Source organism: Equus caballus, chromosome 7, assembly GCF_041296265.1.
Source record: "Equus caballus isolate H_3958 breed thoroughbred chromosome 7, TB-T2T, whole genome shotgun sequence".
NCBI lineage: Eukaryota > Metazoa > Chordata > Mammalia > Perissodactyla > Equidae > Equus > Equus caballus.
In genome coordinates this window covers 11,657,561-11,676,846 of record NC_091690.1, presented here as the reverse complement: position 1 = coordinate 11,676,846, position 19,286 = coordinate 11,657,561, and the positions used below count along the sequence as shown (strand labels likewise).

The following is a 19,286-nucleotide window of genomic DNA, read 5'->3' as shown; positions in this document are numbered from 1 at the left end:
ACGTGCCCCTTTCTCTGCGCATTACCTACACTGGTTGAGCCACACCACAACCCTGGGAACTACATACAATTTTTATCCCCAATTTACAGATAAAGACCTGAGGCACACAGAGTTTGAAAAACATGCCAAATTTGCACGACTAGGAGATTGGAGACAGATTCCATCTTACTGCCAATCAGTTAGCCATTATACTTCTCTGTCTCTACATGGAAAGTGGCCAGACAACTGCGGCCTGGGGAAATAACTTTTAAAGTAGGATGATCCAAGAAGGATGGAAGAACAAATAAATGAACGGGCAGATCTGTGCATGATTCAATTACCTTTACCAAAGTAAAGGTCAACCTTTTATTTTCTTCTTCTAATTTTAAGGAATTTAAATAGCTTTACGATAAAATTTGCTAGGGTCATCCATTTTGTTTGGTCAGAGCAAGTATTACAAAGGACCAATTTTGGTAGTTAAGTAGCCATTGAGGTAGTAAGTGCGACTGTATAGCAACTTCAGATTTGGGTTCTGGATTCCTGGCTATCCCCCTCTTTAGGTTTGTGACCTCAGGCAACTAACATTCTTTCTGTGACTTAACTTCCTCATCTGGAAGGACAATAATTACCTAATAATAAAGCCACTGGGGGGTTTATGTGAGGCAACGCAGAGAAAACACATAGCACATAATAGTTGCTCACAACACATTAGTCCCAACTAAATATGCTCAAAAGATGTAATCAAAACATACCCAAACTGCAGTCAAATGAACCATAAGGGAGTCAAGTCATAAAAAGATTCTTTCGGTTTTCTGAGCCACAAACCTTCATGTACCACAATATGCTACTGATACACTAGGACTCAGCTCTCTTATGCACGCTGTCCACATTCAGTGTACTTCTTAAACTTTTTCTCCTAATCATCAAACCTCTCATAAGTCCAGGCAACCCTGAGAAGTAGGAGGATCTTAACAATCAGAAGTCAGAGAAGATTATGCTTCTGCCCCATTTTTTCCCCCATTACAGACCTGGACTCCTGTATTTTGTTGGCAAATACGAAAGGATGCAGTCTCCCGCTACTTGACAGAAACATTAATGTGAACCACACATGAAAATCAACGTGAAATTTTAAATTTATTAGTAAGCACATAAAAAAAATTTTAAACTAAGCGAAATTTAATATTTTATTGAATATACCCAAATATTATTTCAATATGCAATCAATATAAAGAGGGTTTAAAGAGATATTTTACAGGCTTTTTTTCCACACTAAGCCTTTGCACTCTAGTACGTATTTCACACTTCCAGCACATCCTAATCCAGACTAGCCTCAAGTCAAGTGCTCAATAGCTATTGTGGGTAATTGCGACGACACTGGATGGTGCAGGTCTAGAAATCACCAGTTAGCTACAATTACTTTCCATATAAAATATGATAAATGAAAAAAGAAAAAGGCCATTAAAACTGTATAGCTGATGAAGAATTGTATTTAAAAAGCTGATTTTCTGTATACTTAATGACATAGTTAATTTATGAAAAAATATGTACATATTCCCTCTTTTTCCTACATATTAGACCCAGGTTTTCCTTGGACAAACAACACTGCAGGAATGTTTACTCCTAACGTCACTTGAATATTCTGTGGAAATTTTATCGCAAGTACTAAGATCTTCATATTAATTGAAAGATTGTAAAGTTATCTCAAATGCACCATCATAAAGTAGGAAGGATATTTAATACCAATCAGCAGCCCCCATTTATATCTTCTACCTGATATCTCACAATCTTTATGAGATCGGTTCCATCCCTAGGGCATTTTGCTCTACTCTAATGCTTATTTGTTAAATAAATCTGGGCTAAAACTAGAGGAGACTGCTCGATTTCTGCTATATGAAACGGTAATGCAACAGGAATTGGATTTCTGCAGAATAAAAACCACAAAGATATTAAAACGTCCTCCTCTGTTTTTAAGTTTATAGCTCTTGGGAGCTCTGTTTTTGAAATTTTAAAAACTTTTTTCCTCCAAATTAATTTGTAAATCCATAACCTAAAGAGCAACATGCCCATGTTTCATTGCTCCCATTCCTATTCTTCTCATTACTGAAATGGAAATTGAGGAGAACCCCATGGATGAGACTTTGTGGCTAGAAATGAGAATGAGACTAAACTGACGGTACTATTTAGTTTGGCCAGACATTCTAATAGGAAAAATACAGCAGCCAAGAAAATATTTTGGAAGAAGGACAAATTTTACATCAATTTTGATTGTGGTGTCACAAGAAAGGCACGCATTACAGAAGACTTATCAGGCCATCCCAGTTTGGGATACGGTAGAGGGAAGAAAGTAAACACACTTCAATTGAAGGATGGTTTCCACTTCTCTACATGCATTATCACAGAAATTCATAAATTCTTATCACTCCTTCTGTCACTTGTGAACAAATAATTTTACAATCTTCTCCTTCTATACCTGATATCATCTTACTGAATGGTCTAGTTCACTGTTCCCAGACAGGACGGGTTATAAAAGAGGCTTAGATGCGGAAATAGGCTACCTTCATGCCCTTCCAGAAGAGAAGAGGTATTACAGATGTGAAAGGACCATTCCAGGTACAAGGAAGACTAGCATAGCAGATGAACACAGTATCTGAAGGGAATGGGAACAGGCATGAAGGAAACCATCAGAATTAATGAGGGTACTCTACCAGTTTAGCATCAAGAAGGGACAAAATTCAGAAATCCCAAGAGGCAGGCCCTAAGGAGGAAGTTTGCCAGCAAGTAGAGAGGCTTCAAAGACCATGGTAGGATCCGGAGGCAGGACTTAGTCCATGAGAAGGCGAGAAGGAATTTTAAGTATTGGTCATCCTCCTAGAATATGGGTTGTTAGGCTGACCAGTTGTCCATGAACCCCAGATCAGCTTCAGAAGGCCCCCAAAATAAGTTAAATCAGATCCTCAAACTGTCTACTAAATATGAGGTTACCAATTCATTCTAAGGGGTGTAAGTTTAAGGACTTGGCTATTTGGCAAATAGAACTTGGAGTCAAGACTCTTATCCCAAATCAAAGGTGAAAGTCACATCCCTGAGCCTGCATTGTGGCCTCCAGTTCCTTACATTCCCTCTAGCTGAACAGCTGGTCTTAGAAAGTTGCCAAGTGCCCAGTTTACAGGAAAGAGTCAGGTGGCTCCAGCTGAAGGCAGCAGAGTGAAGCAGAGGTGCTGGGAGCCAGGCAGGGACAGGGACTGACAACACTTCCCAGGCTCCTTTCTGTCTCCGTTTCCTATCATCTTTAGGGAATCGCTGATGGGTTTCCATCAGGAAACGAATTCTGTCAAATATATTTTAAAATGGTCTTCCCTTCTCTTCTCCCCATCACTTCCACTAAAACAGGAACAGGGTATTTTATTTCTTATGATAAATAGATTTTTTTTCTTTTACAAATTGACATAGGAAGAAACGTATGGCTTACATTATATTTTTAATAACATGCAATTTACTATCGCTGTCCTCTCATCTCACGGGAATTGAGCATTATATATTAACAGAAGATTATCTTGATTATAGAACTTACCTTTATTCATCACAGATGATGCCTCATGAAGATGTCTACTCAGGCAATATGGTAACGTATTAGGGTATTACTTGGGGAAAAAAATGCTAAGAAAATGAAGTCAGCTTATAAAGACCAGCCACCTGTTCTTTTCTGTAATGCAGTTTACATTAGGGAATCCATTACTTTCTACTCTGACTTAGGAAAATAAATGACTTCATTGGAAAATCAGGCAGGTCCTAGCCTTACAAAAAGCAAGTGGAACAAAGGGAGAAATACAGCCTGACGTTTTCTTCCTTCACCTCAAGGTTGGGTAAATGGGTCACTTTAGTGGCGAGGTGTATACACTGAGGTATACGTAATGTACCTGCTTTAATTTTTTTTTTAAAAAAATTAAACTATTTTTTAGAACAGTTTTAGGTTTACAGAAAAATTGAACAGAAATTATAAATTGAGTTCCTATATACCCCTTCAGCCCCTACACACACGGTTTCCCCCATTATTAACATCTTGCATTAGTGTGGTATATTTGTTGTAAATCATTACCCAACACTGACACATTATTATTAATTAAAGACTATAGTTTACACTGGGATCCACTCTTGGCGTTGTACATTCCATGGGTTTTGAGAAATACATGACGTGTCTCCACCATTAGAGTACCATATAGTTTCACTGCCCTAAATGTGCCCTGTGCTCCGCCTATTCACCCTCCCCCACTCCTCCCTCTCCTTTTATTTTTAAAAATCATAATTTTCAGCAGAAAAACACTATGAGGGTTTTTTTCATAGAATGTATTGGAACTACTATTTTATAGGGAACCTAAAACTTACCGGTTCAACAAATTCAAACTTCTTTTTTTCTTGAACCTCTTGAATTTTAAAGACATATTCTAGTGATGCTTCATAGAAGTTTTGATGTTCTCGGTCAATCTGTGTATCTGCCTAAAGAGCACAAAAAGGCAAACCATGACACAGGAAATAATTATTGATGGTTCTGTGCTAGAGAGGGACTCAAATCTTCTTTTACTCTCAAATCTTTAAAAATAAGTCCTGCAAAGAGTTTTAATATAGCAATTATTATGTCCTGGGAATACAGAGACTGGGAAAACACAGTCCTTGCCCACAAGACCTTATAGTGTATGGCATGGGAGGGGAAAAGAAAAACCTCACAGAGTAAGTTGACAACATTCAGTACATTTTAAAAAGTACAGTCATGCACCGCATAACAACATTTTGCTCAATGACAGACCATATATACAGCGGTGGTCCCATAAGATTACTACCATACAGCCTAGCTGTGTGGTAGGCTATACCACCTAGGTTTGTGAAAGTACACTCTGTGATCACACAATGATAAAATTGTCTCACAACACATTTCTCAGGACATATCCCCCTTGTTAAGCGATGTATGACTATTATAAAAGAGATATATAAATGTATATGGAAATCTATGGGGTCATAGAAAAAGAGACTAAGTTCTGGGATAAAATGGTGGTGGTTTGAGTTGTATCTAAGGATGAACACCTGGCAGCGAACAGTCAAAGAGAAAAAAGGGGTCACTCATGAAAGAGTAAAAAGGCATGAAAGTGTCTGACAGAGTTTGGCTACAGAGCAAATAAGTGGAGGAAAGGAGGCAGAAGTAAGGTTGGCATCACATGATAAAAGATCGTGAACACTGCATAACAAATTCAGGTTTTAATTAAGGAAGAATCATCTGTGAATATTAAGCAGCAGAATCACAGCATTAGGAAAACTCTTAGAATGATAATACTGGTGGCAGAGCCAAAAACAGTCCAAGAACCATTGAATGGAGCATGAACCTAACGAATCATGCTCCACCAATGTCATACATGCTTATTCTTTATGACTACCATAAGGTTCTATTGATAAAGTGTGGGAAAAGGGTTATGAGATAATTTCACTTTCTTTTTGACGTTGCCTCTCTCCCCTCTTCTATGCCCACTGTCACACTCAGATGCTCTCTTTAAAACTGACTTTGGTTTCATAGAGAGTCAGGATTTTACTTTCCTTGCCCAGATTCACATCCTCACTGCCAGCTGAGATTACTACAAGCGGATGAAAACAATGGACTCTCCTGAATACTAAGTATCCGCCAACAACAATTTGGGAATAGAATATTGCTTTGGAGCCATTTTACAATGATAATTTCACAAACAAAAGCCCAAAGGAAAAAAAAAAAGATAAAATTAGGTTTGCTGAGTTGGCCATCACAGCATCTTAAAACTTCATTTAAAACATCTTTAAAAATAATTATATATACTTTCTACATACCACGGCATTTATTTATATAATTAAAAATAACCCAATATATTATAAGCAACTTTCTAGGGATTTTTAAAGTTGAGAATTCCAAGTTTCTAGACTAATATATGAGAAGAACACATAAAGCAGGTAGAAAATTTGGACCAGAAGATTCTTAGCTCCCAAAGATTGTTTAGGAAACAGAGACATTCCATCAAAAAGAAAATCAGTATTCCGCTCAAATCATATATATTTTCTTCTTCCTACTGCTTAGAAGAACACACTATTTATAGAGCAAATGGTAAGGAGGCAGAGGTGGCAGTATGCTAATAAATGTTTAGCAACTGGCTCTCTTGGGGGGAGAAAGCCTGATTTGCAGTATTTGCTGGTTTCTGTGGTAGAAATATTTCCAAAATAGCCAGTTCCAAATGACAAACCCAATATCACTGAACGTGGAAGTTAGCGATGAGAAAATCAGCTCTCCAAGAGAAAGCCCTGGTACACCACTGGGTGTAAAGGATGCAAGAATATTTTCAGTCTCAGAGATAACATTCTATTCCACAAGTTATTTCTGAAGCTTTTGTTATTTTAAAAGATAATGTCATTGGTTGTGTTGTCTGGCACATGGAAACAAACTAGAATTTTGAAGCACCTTTAGAGCCTAAAATGATTATTTCTAATCAACAAAGCTGCGCAGAAAAGAGCAAGCACAGCAGGCACGAATGCTATCCACTGAAAGGCCTGCTTACGAGGTTGGCTCTTGGCTGGCAGCTGGGAGTGTGGATTTCGGGAGAGTTCCCACCACCCTAACTGACAAGAGGAGCTCACTCTGCCAAAACCATATTGTTTATGGAAACAATACGGTTTATTTTAACACCTGCTTTCCTTCTGGGAGTCTGGAATCTGGGCACATGACAAGCAGAGGGTGCCTATGTGATCAGCCCCCACTAAAAACTACAGGCACGCAGTCTATATCAAGTTTCTAATAGACAACATTTCACACATGTTGTCACAGCCCATTTCCAGGGGAATTAAGCCTGTCCTGTGTGTCTCCACTAGGAGACGACTCTTTGAAGCTTTTGCCTGGTTTCCCTCAGACTTCACCCTATGCATTCTTCGATTTTTCTTTATATCATTTCACTGTAATAAATCATAGCTATGAGGCCTCGTAGCAAATCACCAAACCTGGAGGTGGTCTTGGGGACCCTTAACTTTTGAGTATTAAGTCATTTCCTCAGAAACTTATTTGTCATGGACAATCTCACCTCATCAAAGTGGGGGGAGGGAACCAAAGAAGAATAAAAGAGAAATAATGACTCTTGCCATTTGTCAGTTATAGATATTTTCCATCACCTCCAATCTAGGCAACTGCATTCGATATACCAAATCCACTTTGAAAGATCATCTAGAATGTACAGTGCTTAAAGAAAACAACAACTTAATTCCTTTTCAGTACAAGATTTAGAAAGACATTCTTTTACTTGAGATGAATCTCTTTAGTCCTTAAGCTCACAGTGTGTGTTTCACTAGCAGCCTTGCTTATATACCCACTAGCAACTGTTGCTATGTATTTTGTACTGGAAAAGTAAGATAACCATATAATTTATTTTTCAAACTTTTAAAACCAAAAGGAAGCACTAGTAATAACTATGCCAGAACAACAGGTATAATCTGTTGTTTACACAGAAAGGGAATGGTAAAGCCATCCTGGGAGGAAACCAAGTTAATTACATAAGAAAACCATATAGTTCTGGCAGATACCTAAATTCTTCCCTAACTACAACAGCTATCTCAATTCCAAACAGAGGAAAAAGTCTCATGTTATATTTGTTAAATCTTTCCCAGAGGAGAATGGATTTAAGCTGGACTCTGAAGAATGGAGACATTTAGAGCAGGTGGAGATAAAGGAAATGAGTTCGAGGGAATAGAGTCAGGAAAAATTATGTTTCATAGATCAAAAGATTTTGTTTGAAACCATCAGAAATGAGAGTTAAGGCAGAAAAGAGAGAATGAGTGCAAACTTCAGCCTATAGACTGTGCAAAAGCTTGAGGAAGGGGTTGACGAGATCAACCCAGAATTTCAAGAAGATTAAAGAGAGGACAGTATAGACTATATTGATTAATATATATAAATTATATAATCATTAAATGTGAATGCACCTCTTGTTTGCTCTGATTTATTAAAGGAGACTTCTTTCTTTTTTTTTGAGGAAGATTAGCCCTGAGCTAACTACTGCCAATCTTCCTCTTTTTGCCGAGGAAGACTGGCCCTGAGCTAACATCCATGCCCATCTTCCTCTACTTTATATGTGGGACGCCAGCATAGCTTTTGCCAAGCGTGCCATGTCCACACCTGGGATCCAAACCGGCGAACCCCGGGCCACTGAGAAGAGGAAGGTGCAAACTTAACTGCTGCATCACTGGGCCGGCCCCTAGAGACTTCTTATTTGATAAGTGTTTGGTATATCCCAGTAAGAAAGAGAAGTTGAAGGATGTGGGTATGCGAAGCAAGGGGGAAAAAAAGTCAAAGATAATTTTGATAGATGAAATCATAAACCAGCATTAACAGAATTAAAGAAATGAGAAGCAGGAGCAAATTTGAGAAAATGGTGATGTGTGACATTTCATATTTGTCACTAACAAGTGGTGGTCTGAAGTGCTGGTAATCAGTCAGAGGGCAGTGCAAAGACGGTCAGGCAATGAAATCATGACCTAGGAGACATTCACCAAGATGTTATAGACAGTATGAAAATAGAAGCGATGTCAGGGGCACAAACTGAAAGATAAGAACAGAGGTGTAAGGGTAGAACCTAAGGAGTTCCCTTCATTTAGGAAGTGGGGTAAGAGGAAATTGTTGAAAGCATATTTAGTGATATGTGGAAACTGAAAATCTGGGTTTCTGAAAGGAATTCTTTTCCCCTTGACTTTTTTCCTAATTATAGAAGTAATGCATAGTCATTATTGCAAGTTTATTCATTATTCATTATTATAACAGAAACATACAGATAATAAAAATTGCAATCCCACTGTTAATATTTCTATGTGTAATACACAAACTTACTTTAAAGAAACCTCAATAATAGTGTACATTCTGGCTTAAACTTTGCTTTTTTTCCACTTAAGCTAATGCATATTGCCCAATGTCATTAAAAGATTTTCCAAATAAAACTTTTCATAGCCACATCAATTCCACTTTTGGACAAGCGATATGTGTATATACCCCAATTATTTCTTTCCTCCATTTCAGATGTTTCTAAATTTCTGCATTGTGAATAACTCTTGGATCAACATATTTATATGATTTATTTTTATGCTCATCTCCGATAATTTCTCTTGGGTAAATTCCTGCCAAAAGAAATAATTTCAACTATCTTGCACATTTAAAGTCTGTTGAAATATGTTGTCAGATTTACCTCAAGAATGATTGAATGATTTTATGTTCCCACCAGAAGGCAAAACTTTGCTCACTTTCCCATACTTCCATTAACAGTAGATATTATCTTTTAATAAATTACAATAACATCCTCCTACTATTATTAATTTGCAATGTTTTTTGAAGATGTGACATTGAAAGTTACAATATTCACTATAGTTTATATTTCTTCTTTGATGAAATGCCCTATCATATTCTTGGCCCATTTTTTCCACTGAAGACTTTTATCTTTTTCACATTGATTTGTGAATATATCTTGTTTATAAGAGATGGTAATCCTGTATCATGTACTACATAAGTTCCCTAACACTTTGCCTTTTGATGATTTAATATCTTTTGAAATAGACAGATTATTTTAATACATTCTGGTCTTTCTACATTTCCTTTATGATCTCTTCCTCTTATTTTATGCTTAGAAAGAAATTATCCATTCATATATCAAATCTAACTTCTTTTCATCTACTGCAAAGCCTATAATCCTGACAAGTTTGTTTCCAATTCTGTTTACTCCAATGATCTGTCTAATTGATGGCGTTGGAGCTTTATCAACACAAGCTGACGCCTAATTCAGTGCTGGAAATGGGCAGTCACTTATTTTCCGTGAGCAAAATGAAGAAGGAGTCATTTTACGCAGGTGAAAAGGCACAAAGGGATCCTTTCTGAGAACAACTTAATAAGCTTGGTGCTGGAGAAGGACGAGAGCTGCTCTGTAAAGGGACAGACGACTTTTAATGCCATGTTATGGAATTAAATATGTGTGTGTGTGGCAGCATCTCCCTACAACAGGTCTGATTCCTGGAAGGAAAGAGGGAAAAAAAACACCCAAGCTACATTTTCCATTGTCTATATTATGTGCTCTTAGGAGGGGCTCTAGCACAATTTGTGTGGTGTATTGTGTTGTGGGTTGTGCCTCCTGGAAAGGTTTTGTGTGTGTGTGTGTGGAATGGGGCAAGTGGAGGACATTACTAACCACGTTATAGGTTTTTCCAGCCTCTAACTAAACACAGAACCAGAACGGATATTCTATTCTACCATCGGCTAAAGGGCCGAGGGTCACTAACAAGCAGGGTACGAAATATTGAGCCAGGTTGTCAGGGAAAACTGAGGCATATCCTCCCGAGGGCTGTAAAATTAGGATAAAGCTAGCATTTGCTTGATAGTTTAACCACTGTCTTGTCTAAGCATGGCCTCTCATATTCGCCAAGAACCGGAGGAACCTATAACCCTTCAGAGACTCTAAAAAGCACACTGGATTTTGAGGTAATTTTTAAAATGACAGCTGGCCATGGCCCCTGGCACAGCGGATGACAGTAGACTGGTGATTAACTATGGGACCTTTCTCCACCTGACTACATCTACACACTGCATTCTCTCTCAGGTTTATTCAAGTGCAGCGTTTAAAGAGAAATGTGAGGGGCTGGCCCAGTGGTGCAGCGGTTAAGTTCACATGTTCCACATCTCAGCGGCCTGGGGTTAGCCGGTTCGGATCCCAGGTGTGGACATGGCACCGCTCAGCATGCCATGCTGTGGTAGGTGTCCCACGTATAAAGTAGAGGAAGATGGGCATGGATGTTAGCTCAGGGCCAGTCTTCCTCAGCAAAAAGAGGAGGACTGGCAGTAGTTAGCTCAGGGCTAATCTTCCTCAAAGAAAAAAAGAGAAATGTGAGGATTTAAGAAGTTTGGAACGTGTGAACATAATATAAAAATTACAACACAGTACTTCATAAGATTAAATCTGCCCATGAAAACTAAAAATATAATCTTCCTTAAATGGCAGATTTTTCTCCATTTCACCTTAGCCACCTTTCCATTTCACCCTTCCATAGGCCTTTCCATACATTGAATTATCTTCTTTTGATAGCAGGTGTTAAGACATAGGTTATAATGCACTCATGTTTAAATAACAAACCTTCCCAATAGTAAACATTTTTACATGAACAAATTCAATTCCCTCAATAAGAACATGAGAGTATAGAAAAAAAGAATCAGGTAAAAACAACCCTCTGGTGCCTTTTTGATGCAGTGGAACCGTAGTCAAACTCTAAGTCATCAAGAGCAAAGGAATATGGAGAGCAGAGGGCCAGGCTGAGTTTGAAAAGCAGTTCAGGAAAGGAGGTGGCTTTGCTGGGGAAGGAACAGACTGAGGCATTTGAAAGAGGTTCTGCACTGCGATACCTGCAATTAACAGAGGGAGGAGGAAGAAGAAACTAAAGGAGCCTCAGCGCGGGACAAGGTTCCCAGTGAAGGTGTGGAGAGCCGCAGCTGAACCAGCTCAACTCCCAACTCACAGCTCTGAGACACCCCACCGTATGCTGAGGAGTGTGGGAGGTGTTTCAAGATTTTATTGCTGCCCTGGTGATAATGGCAAGACGGTTCAATTTTTTTTAACATATCCCATCATTGGACCTGGAACTGCGTTATTCCTCAGTAAAAAGACTTTGATTTTACTAATTATAGTTAAAACACTATTAGTGAGAAGAACAGATGTTTCAGGAAAAGGGAAGAAATGGACTACATATACATATACATGTTAGTAAATATTTCTGTTGATTTGGTGTTTAAGAAAATTGATGTAAAATAATTGAGATTTTAAAACATGTAATTGTTTATCTTTTTTTGCCCCTAATGCTAAAGCAACACCTTAAAAACATATTTTTAACTTAATATAAAAGCTATAACATGAATTTGGTAGGTCCTGCCATTTAAAATAAACCTGCTAAGCAGAAAAGAAAAAGTCTGTTGCATGCTTTCTCACTGTTGAAGGAAATAGTAATCTCTCACTTGAAATTGTTAAGATTAAATGTCCAAAGGCGTGTAAAAAGCTCAGCACAGTGCCCGTCCATAGTGAGTGCTTAATTAACTATTCTTATCACCATTTTATTAAGCAGTAGCAGACTCTGAGATACTTGTGCTTTTGGAAATTTGAACTTCACATGACTTAATGCTAACGCCCTTCCACATTTGATTGGAAAAGCTTACCTCTTGCAAATGAGACTCCTTTTTCTTTGCAGACAAATTTAAATGTTTGTCAAGAATAGAATAGTATTTTTCACTCTCCTTGTCAAACTTCTTCTTTCCATCCTAGGGGATAATAAAAACAACAAAACATTCAAATGAAAGGATCAAGACAACCTTGATTTTCACCATCCTCATCAAACATCCAACACAGGCGTTTAGTAAAGATTTAGTGACCTTCAACTATGTGCAAAACTTAATGAAGGAGAATAGGAAGAAGGACGAGCAACAAAAGCCATTTGAATCTGTATTCTGCTCTCAAAGAAGTTTATGAAACTACGGTATGGAGGGGGCCAGGCTGCTTCCAGTTGAATCTCTTTGAGCACTTCACAGTTGATTCTCAAGAAGAGATGTCTGGGTGAGGACCAAGAAAAAAATGTCTTCTCTAGGCTTTTTGGTGATTCAGAGAAGTTAACACATAACCAGTTTAGAGAGCCACTTGCACAGACTCCTTGCAAGGAATCATATTTCCCAGCCACAAACAGATATTTCAAACAACTCATTCTTGACGGGGAGGAAAGTAGACTTTTAAATGCTGGTAGCTTGAAATAATGAAATAAGACAATTCAAAGTCAAATCAAAAGGATTAGCAACATCTGTATTATACACTCGGAACAAAACTCTAATAGCTGGCCTTTGCTTGCCCTTAAAATGATGTGTTTTTTGTGGGAGTAGCTGTAAAGAGGCTGGCATTTTATGAGGGGAGGGGGGTAATTTTACCTTTTACCCTATGGAATGCTTCTGTAGAAAAGCAAACGGAATATAATCCTAAAGGAAATAGGACTTGCCTGGGCATATAATCTTCTCCAACTATAAATGTTATCCACCAGGTACATTTTTTCATTTATGAGTCCATATGAAATAAACACTAGGTAACCACACTCATAAATTTCATTGGCCAAAGAAATACTATTCCTTGCTTTTATTTCAGTGTTTCTGGAACTGAAATCTCTGGACCATTTGAATCAGAATCAAGTATTTTTAAGCCTATTCAAAATGCAGATGCCTATTTCGCCCATCCAGAGATTCAGGCATTGTTATTTTTTAAAAGCTATGATTACTATCCATAATGCTTTGCTTCATTATTTGCAGAAGCACTTTGAAAGAGGTTACTGAAAAATAATGGATGATGGATGGATGGATGGATGGATGGAAGGATGGATGAGGGGAGGGGAGTGCAGGAGAAAGGGAGAAGAAGAGGAATCAGGGAGGAGACAGGAAGGCCCCTGGTCTGTCTTTTCCATTATTCTGAAGTTGTCAGATCCAGGTTAATCTATCCAGGTAATTCTATTTTGATCTACTGTGACTCTGAACTTTTTCTCTCCTCAATTATACTTCCAGGAACCCCTCAGGATCCAGTTCCATATATGGAACTTTAGAAAGTTAACTGGTAAAACTGTCCTGAATGGGAAGAGCAAGTAGGGTTCTGCTTTAAGAGTTCAAGTCACTTTTAGACAATTTAAGAAGTATCGTTATGTTTATACTTAATAAAAGTAACAAACCTGTAAATGAGGGGGGGAAAAGTCAAAATCCTAAAAGGATTTTTTTAATCTAAGGAGAAAATGTGGTCCTACTAGGAGAAACACAATTGGAAAATAAAGAATACAATTCCCATCCAAAAAGGGTCCATTGAGGAACTCACATAACAAAATGTGGAGCAGTAGACCCAAAAGGAAGCAGAGAAGCCCAAGGTTCAGGATGGAGGAGCTGGTCCTCTCCACTGTTGGAACAGATACCTAGGTGAATATTTCATCTTTTCATCAGTGGATATTACTCTTTAATCTGGCATTTCCTGCCCACAACTGACCTGCCCAATCTACTTTCCAAAAGTCTCTCTCACTAGCCCCTTGGTAGCTCCTGTTCTTGCTCCTTTCTTTTTTCCATTCAATCCATCTCTCCTCCAACACAAATGTTCATTTCTTCCAATTTCCACATATTCAAATTTTATCTGCTTTTAGCAACCAGCTCAAATAGACCTCATCCACAAGTCTCCTCCAGCAACTCTCTCTCCCTTTTGAATGTCCTACAGCTTTGGGTTTCTCATGGTGTTCATGGTCTACATTGTGGCAGAGACATTTATATATAAACCCTATCCTCTTTAAAACAATACTTGAGAGGGTGCTTAATAAACATTTAATCAACCAGTGAAATTCATCTTCTCATAATAACACTGGGTATCATAGTCCCTCACAGACATTCCTTTTGTTCAAAAAAACCAATATCCATTGTAAAAGGGACAATTCTGCACAAATGGCCTTAACTCAAACTCAATGATACATGAATGTTGGGGGCAACCAGATGCACTACAGTATAGTACACAAAACTGACTCACTTTCATCTTTCGATAGGGGGCTGAAAATTTCTCACTGCGCATTAAAGAAGAAACTAGTTGAAGGAGAAGAGAACACAGCTGTGGTGACTACACTTGTCTCTTTGTTTTCAGTCAGTGTTTGACGGCATTTTGGGAAATGTTAATTCAATGCCAACACATCAGCATTCCTGGCAACACAAAAATCATTCCCAGAAGCACTTCCTGGACTCTTATTCAAACTCTGGCCCTTCACACCATCAGGCCAGCAAAAAAGATATACTCAAAGGCTCCAATGATGTAGACAACAAAAACATACTCAGTTCTAGCATAAAATTAAAGAGCTGAGTTAAAAGAGGAGGCTACATGAAGGACAAGTGTAATCTCGGGAAGCATGTTCTGGAAAACAAAGAGCACTTCTCCTTGCAACTCACATCTCCCCAAAAAGCCATGGGTTACTGCTCAGGTCAGCCAAGTCCTATTTGGACAGAGTAACTTAACACCGTACAGCTACCTCTTATCTCATGGTACTTGTTGTGGAAATCAAGCTAAGAATTTCTCTGAAACCAGTGCTGCAGAGGGAAGGGAAAAACAACCACGAATCTTTGCTAAATGCTGTGCATGATCACTGTCTTATTATTGTCATGGCATGATTCAAAAAAAACGAGACTACATTATAATGGTATGTTTTCTGTAAATCCATAGTAAGTGTATTTAACTAGGTAGTCATTTAAAATGAAGCCACATATATATATGTATATATGTGTGATATGTGTCTGTCTGTGTGTGCGTATATATATACATATATATATAAATAACAAAATATTTTAAAACAGATCATCAAATATGGCAAATTAGTCCCTGGACCCAATTATAGCTGGCGAAAGTATAAGATAAATTCTGGGTCTGCAATCAATTTGTTTTCCAAACTACAGTGCATTTACTCTGAGCACAATGATAGTATCACTTAACTTCTAAAATTAGCAAATGTGGTCATGCCACAGCTTTATTTTACAAACTGAAGTGAGGGGTGGGAGGAAATCACTACAGCAAAAGCTTCAAGTGTCAATTTTGCTTTTAAAGTTGTTCTACCTGACGAAAATTGTCAAATATTTATAAAAACTGTACGTCTACATTATCTTTTACCATACAAAAAAATTAGCTCAAAAGGGATCAAAGACATGAAGGTAAGACCTGATGCCATAAAACTCCTAGAGGAAAATATAGGCAGTACACTCTTTGATATCAGTCTTAGAAGGATCTTTTCAAATACCATGTCTACTATGGACAAGGGAAACAAAAGAAAAAAATAAACAAGTGGGACTAAAGAGCTTCTGCAAGGCAAAGGAAACCAGGATCAAAATTAAAAGACAACCCATCAACTGGGAGAAAATATTTGCAAATCATATATCCAACAAGGGGTTAATCTCCATAATACAGAAAGAACTCATATAACTAAACAACAACAAAAAAAACAACCTGATCAAAAAATGGGCAGAAGATCTGAACAGACATTTTTCCAAAGAAGATAACCAGATGGCCAATAGGCACATGAAAAGATGTTTAACATTACTAATCATGAGGGAAATGCAAATCAAAACTACACTAAGCTATCACCTTACACCTGTTAGAATTGCTATAAACACCAAGACAAAAAATAACAAATGTTGGAGAGGATGTAGAGAAAAGGGAACTTTCATACACTGCTGGTAGGAATACAAACTGGTGCAGCCACTATGGAAAACAGTATGGAGATTTCTCAAAAAGTTAAAAATAGAAATATCATATGAGCCAGCTATCCCACTACTGGGTTTTATCCAAAGACCTTGAATCAACAATTCAGAGAGATTTATGCACTCCTGTGTTCACTACAGCATTATTCACAACAGCCAAGATGTGGGAGTAACCCAAGTGCCCATCAACTGATGAATGGGTAAAGAAGATCTCGTGTGTGTATATATATATATATATATATACACACAATGGAATACCACTCAGCCATTAAAAAAAAAAGACAAAGTTGTCCCATTCGCAACATGGATGGACCTTGAGGGGATTATGTTAAGCAAAATAAGCCAGACAGAGAAGGACAAACACTGGATGATTTCACTCATGTATGAAAGATAAACAAACACAGAGACAAACAGAGATTTAGTGGTTACCAGAGGGAAGGGGGTTAGAAGGTGGGTATATGGGGTGAAGGGGTGCATTTATATGGTGACTGGCAAAAAATAATGCACAAGTGAAATTTCACAATGTTACAAACTATTACAACTTCAATAAAACAAAACAAAACAAAACTGTAGGTCTGTTATGTAGATAAAAAATATTTTAGATAGATAAAAAATATAAAATTGGACACAATTGTTAAAAACAAGCCCAAACCAATGCCTTCCACTGACCACAAGAGGCTATCAAAGATGAATAGACTCTACCACGATATCTAGAAAATCATAAATAGAAATCTCAAAATGTTGCCTGATTCTTTTCTATAAAAGACTACTGCAAAGTTTTGTTTAAACAATTATTTTAGCAACCTTTATTTTAATGTTACCATGCTACAAATTTTTTAAAAAATAAACGAACAGAAAAAATATTTTCTATATTTCTTTAAAGAAATGAAGCACGTATTTAAGATTTATGCATCAGGTTTTAAGACAATCTCAATGTTGTAATCGCTACACAGGATATTGCAAAATTTCCCATTCAACTATTTATGTCATCGTGTTAGTAGAACCATTAGCTAAATAAGTACTATCTGCATATTTTGAAAAATTCTTCAGGTAAATGCATAGTAGTAGAGATAGGAATCTGAAGTGTAATAATAAATATCAATAGCTAAATTTCTATTTCAAAAACATGTAGAATTCTGATAAACTGGCACTGTGTTAGACAGTGAGAGAATGAGATATAGCCCTGACTACCAAACTCAGCCAGATGTCTTCCTCTTCTGAAGGTGGGATTTACTCACTGTTTAGAATGGCTACCCAGGGTGACATCACCATGTGGGTCTCAAAATAGTCAGATGCTAAGATATTCCAACCACACGCTGCCGAGTAGGAGTTTCCTGAGGCCCAAGAGAGTCCTGGTATCCAGGAACTCAAGTTGTTGAGGATCTGAGTATAGCTTATACAGCAACATTCCTTCTGTGGGTGACTGCACTCAACCATTCCCAATCTCCCCAACCCTTTCCCCACCTTTCCCCTCCTCCTCAATCTGCCGAAACACAGACATTCCAAAAGGGCTCCTTCCTGGGTAGCCAAGAGTATAATTCACCACCTCTCCCCCATTCCCAATTACCTCACCACTACCACCACCAGGTGATCAGATTCCTAAGAACCAAAGGTTTCATATTTGCCTTTATGAGAAACTCCTACAAACTACACCAACAGAAAAACAAACAGATAAATATATGTGAAGGATATGAAGGAATAAGACACAGAAGAGGGTAATAAGCATAGGAAGAGTTTTTCAAACTCATTTAATAACAAGAGAAGAGCAAATTAAAATGTTGAGATATCACATTATATCTATCAGATATTGTCAAGAGTTAGAAAGTTGAACAACACTATATGTTGAGTGCATATGGAGATACAGGAACACTTATACACAACTGGTGGCATTGTAGAGGGATGAAGCCTTTCTAAAGAGAAATGTTGCACTATAAGTGGCATATATGTGTGGGCTAAGAACCAGCTTCTGGGTGTACATCCCAACAAGATCTCACAGAAAAGTCCATAAGGAAACAGAATGAGGATATGCATCTGTGGGAACAGGAAGATAGCCAGGGTATTCACTAGTAGACATAAAATGAATGAGATGCATACTGTGGAGTGCTATGCAGAAGCTAGAAGGAAATATTACATGTGGATGGATCTTAAAACAATTCTGAGTAAAGAACACAAAATAGACAAATAATAAAATCATTTATGTAAATTAGAAAGCATACAAAATGATACTAATTTACAGGAACATAAAACAAAACCATACTCATAAGAATTAAACCTTAAACTCATAAGAATGGTTGCTATGTAAGGAGGAAAATGCACATGAGGTATGAGTAAATGAATGAAATAAGACAGGGCTGTGAACTAAAAAAGAAAACAGATGAAAAAAGATAAGAAAATTACAAGATCAATCATGAAGGCCAACATCTAACTAATAGAACTACTAAAAGACAGAAAATATAGAGAGGGAATTATCTAAAAAATAATACATGAAAATTTCCTGAACTGATAAAAAAAAAGGTTTCCATGTTAAAATGGTACAATATGGGGGCTGGCCCAGTGGTGTAGTGGTTAAATGCGCATGCTCTGCTTCAGTGGCTTAGGGTTTGCCGGCTTGGATCCGGGGTGCAGACCTATGCACTGCTCATCAAGGCACTTTGTGGCAAGCATCCCACATATAAAACAGACGAAGATGGGCATGGACATTAGCTCAGAGTCAATCTTTCTCAGCAAAAAGAGGAGGAATGGTGGGAGATGTTAGCTCAGGGCTAAATTCCCTCAAAAAAAAAAGGTACAATATGTACAAATCATAATAAATGAGAAAATATCCAGACAATATATCATTATAAAATATTACAAAACCTAAAATAAATAAAAAAAAAATAAAAACCTAAAAATACGGTCAAATAAAAATCATCAGAAATCAAAACAATAATGGATCCACAATATCACAGGAAGTTATAAAACAAAAGTGCAGTGGCTTCAAAATTCTGAGGAATAATTAATCTCA

At 37.5% G+C, this 19,286-nt stretch overlaps 1 protein-coding gene across 1 annotated transcript in view; it reads right to left on the bottom strand.

Moving 5' to 3' along the window:
- The window catches only part of ARHGAP42 (Rho GTPase activating protein 42), a 262,991-nt gene that overhangs the window by 58,215 nt on the left and 185,490 nt on the right, over positions 1–19,286 (bottom strand). The window contains exons 5-6 of the mRNA XM_005614996.4: positions 12,206–12,307; positions 4,363–4,473 (exon numbers count right to left, since the gene is read on the bottom strand). Of these exons, the coding sequence (XP_005615053.1) occupies positions 4,363–4,473; positions 12,206–12,307 (213 nt within the window). The remainder of the gene's footprint in view (positions 1–4,362; positions 4,474–12,205; positions 12,308–19,286) is intronic.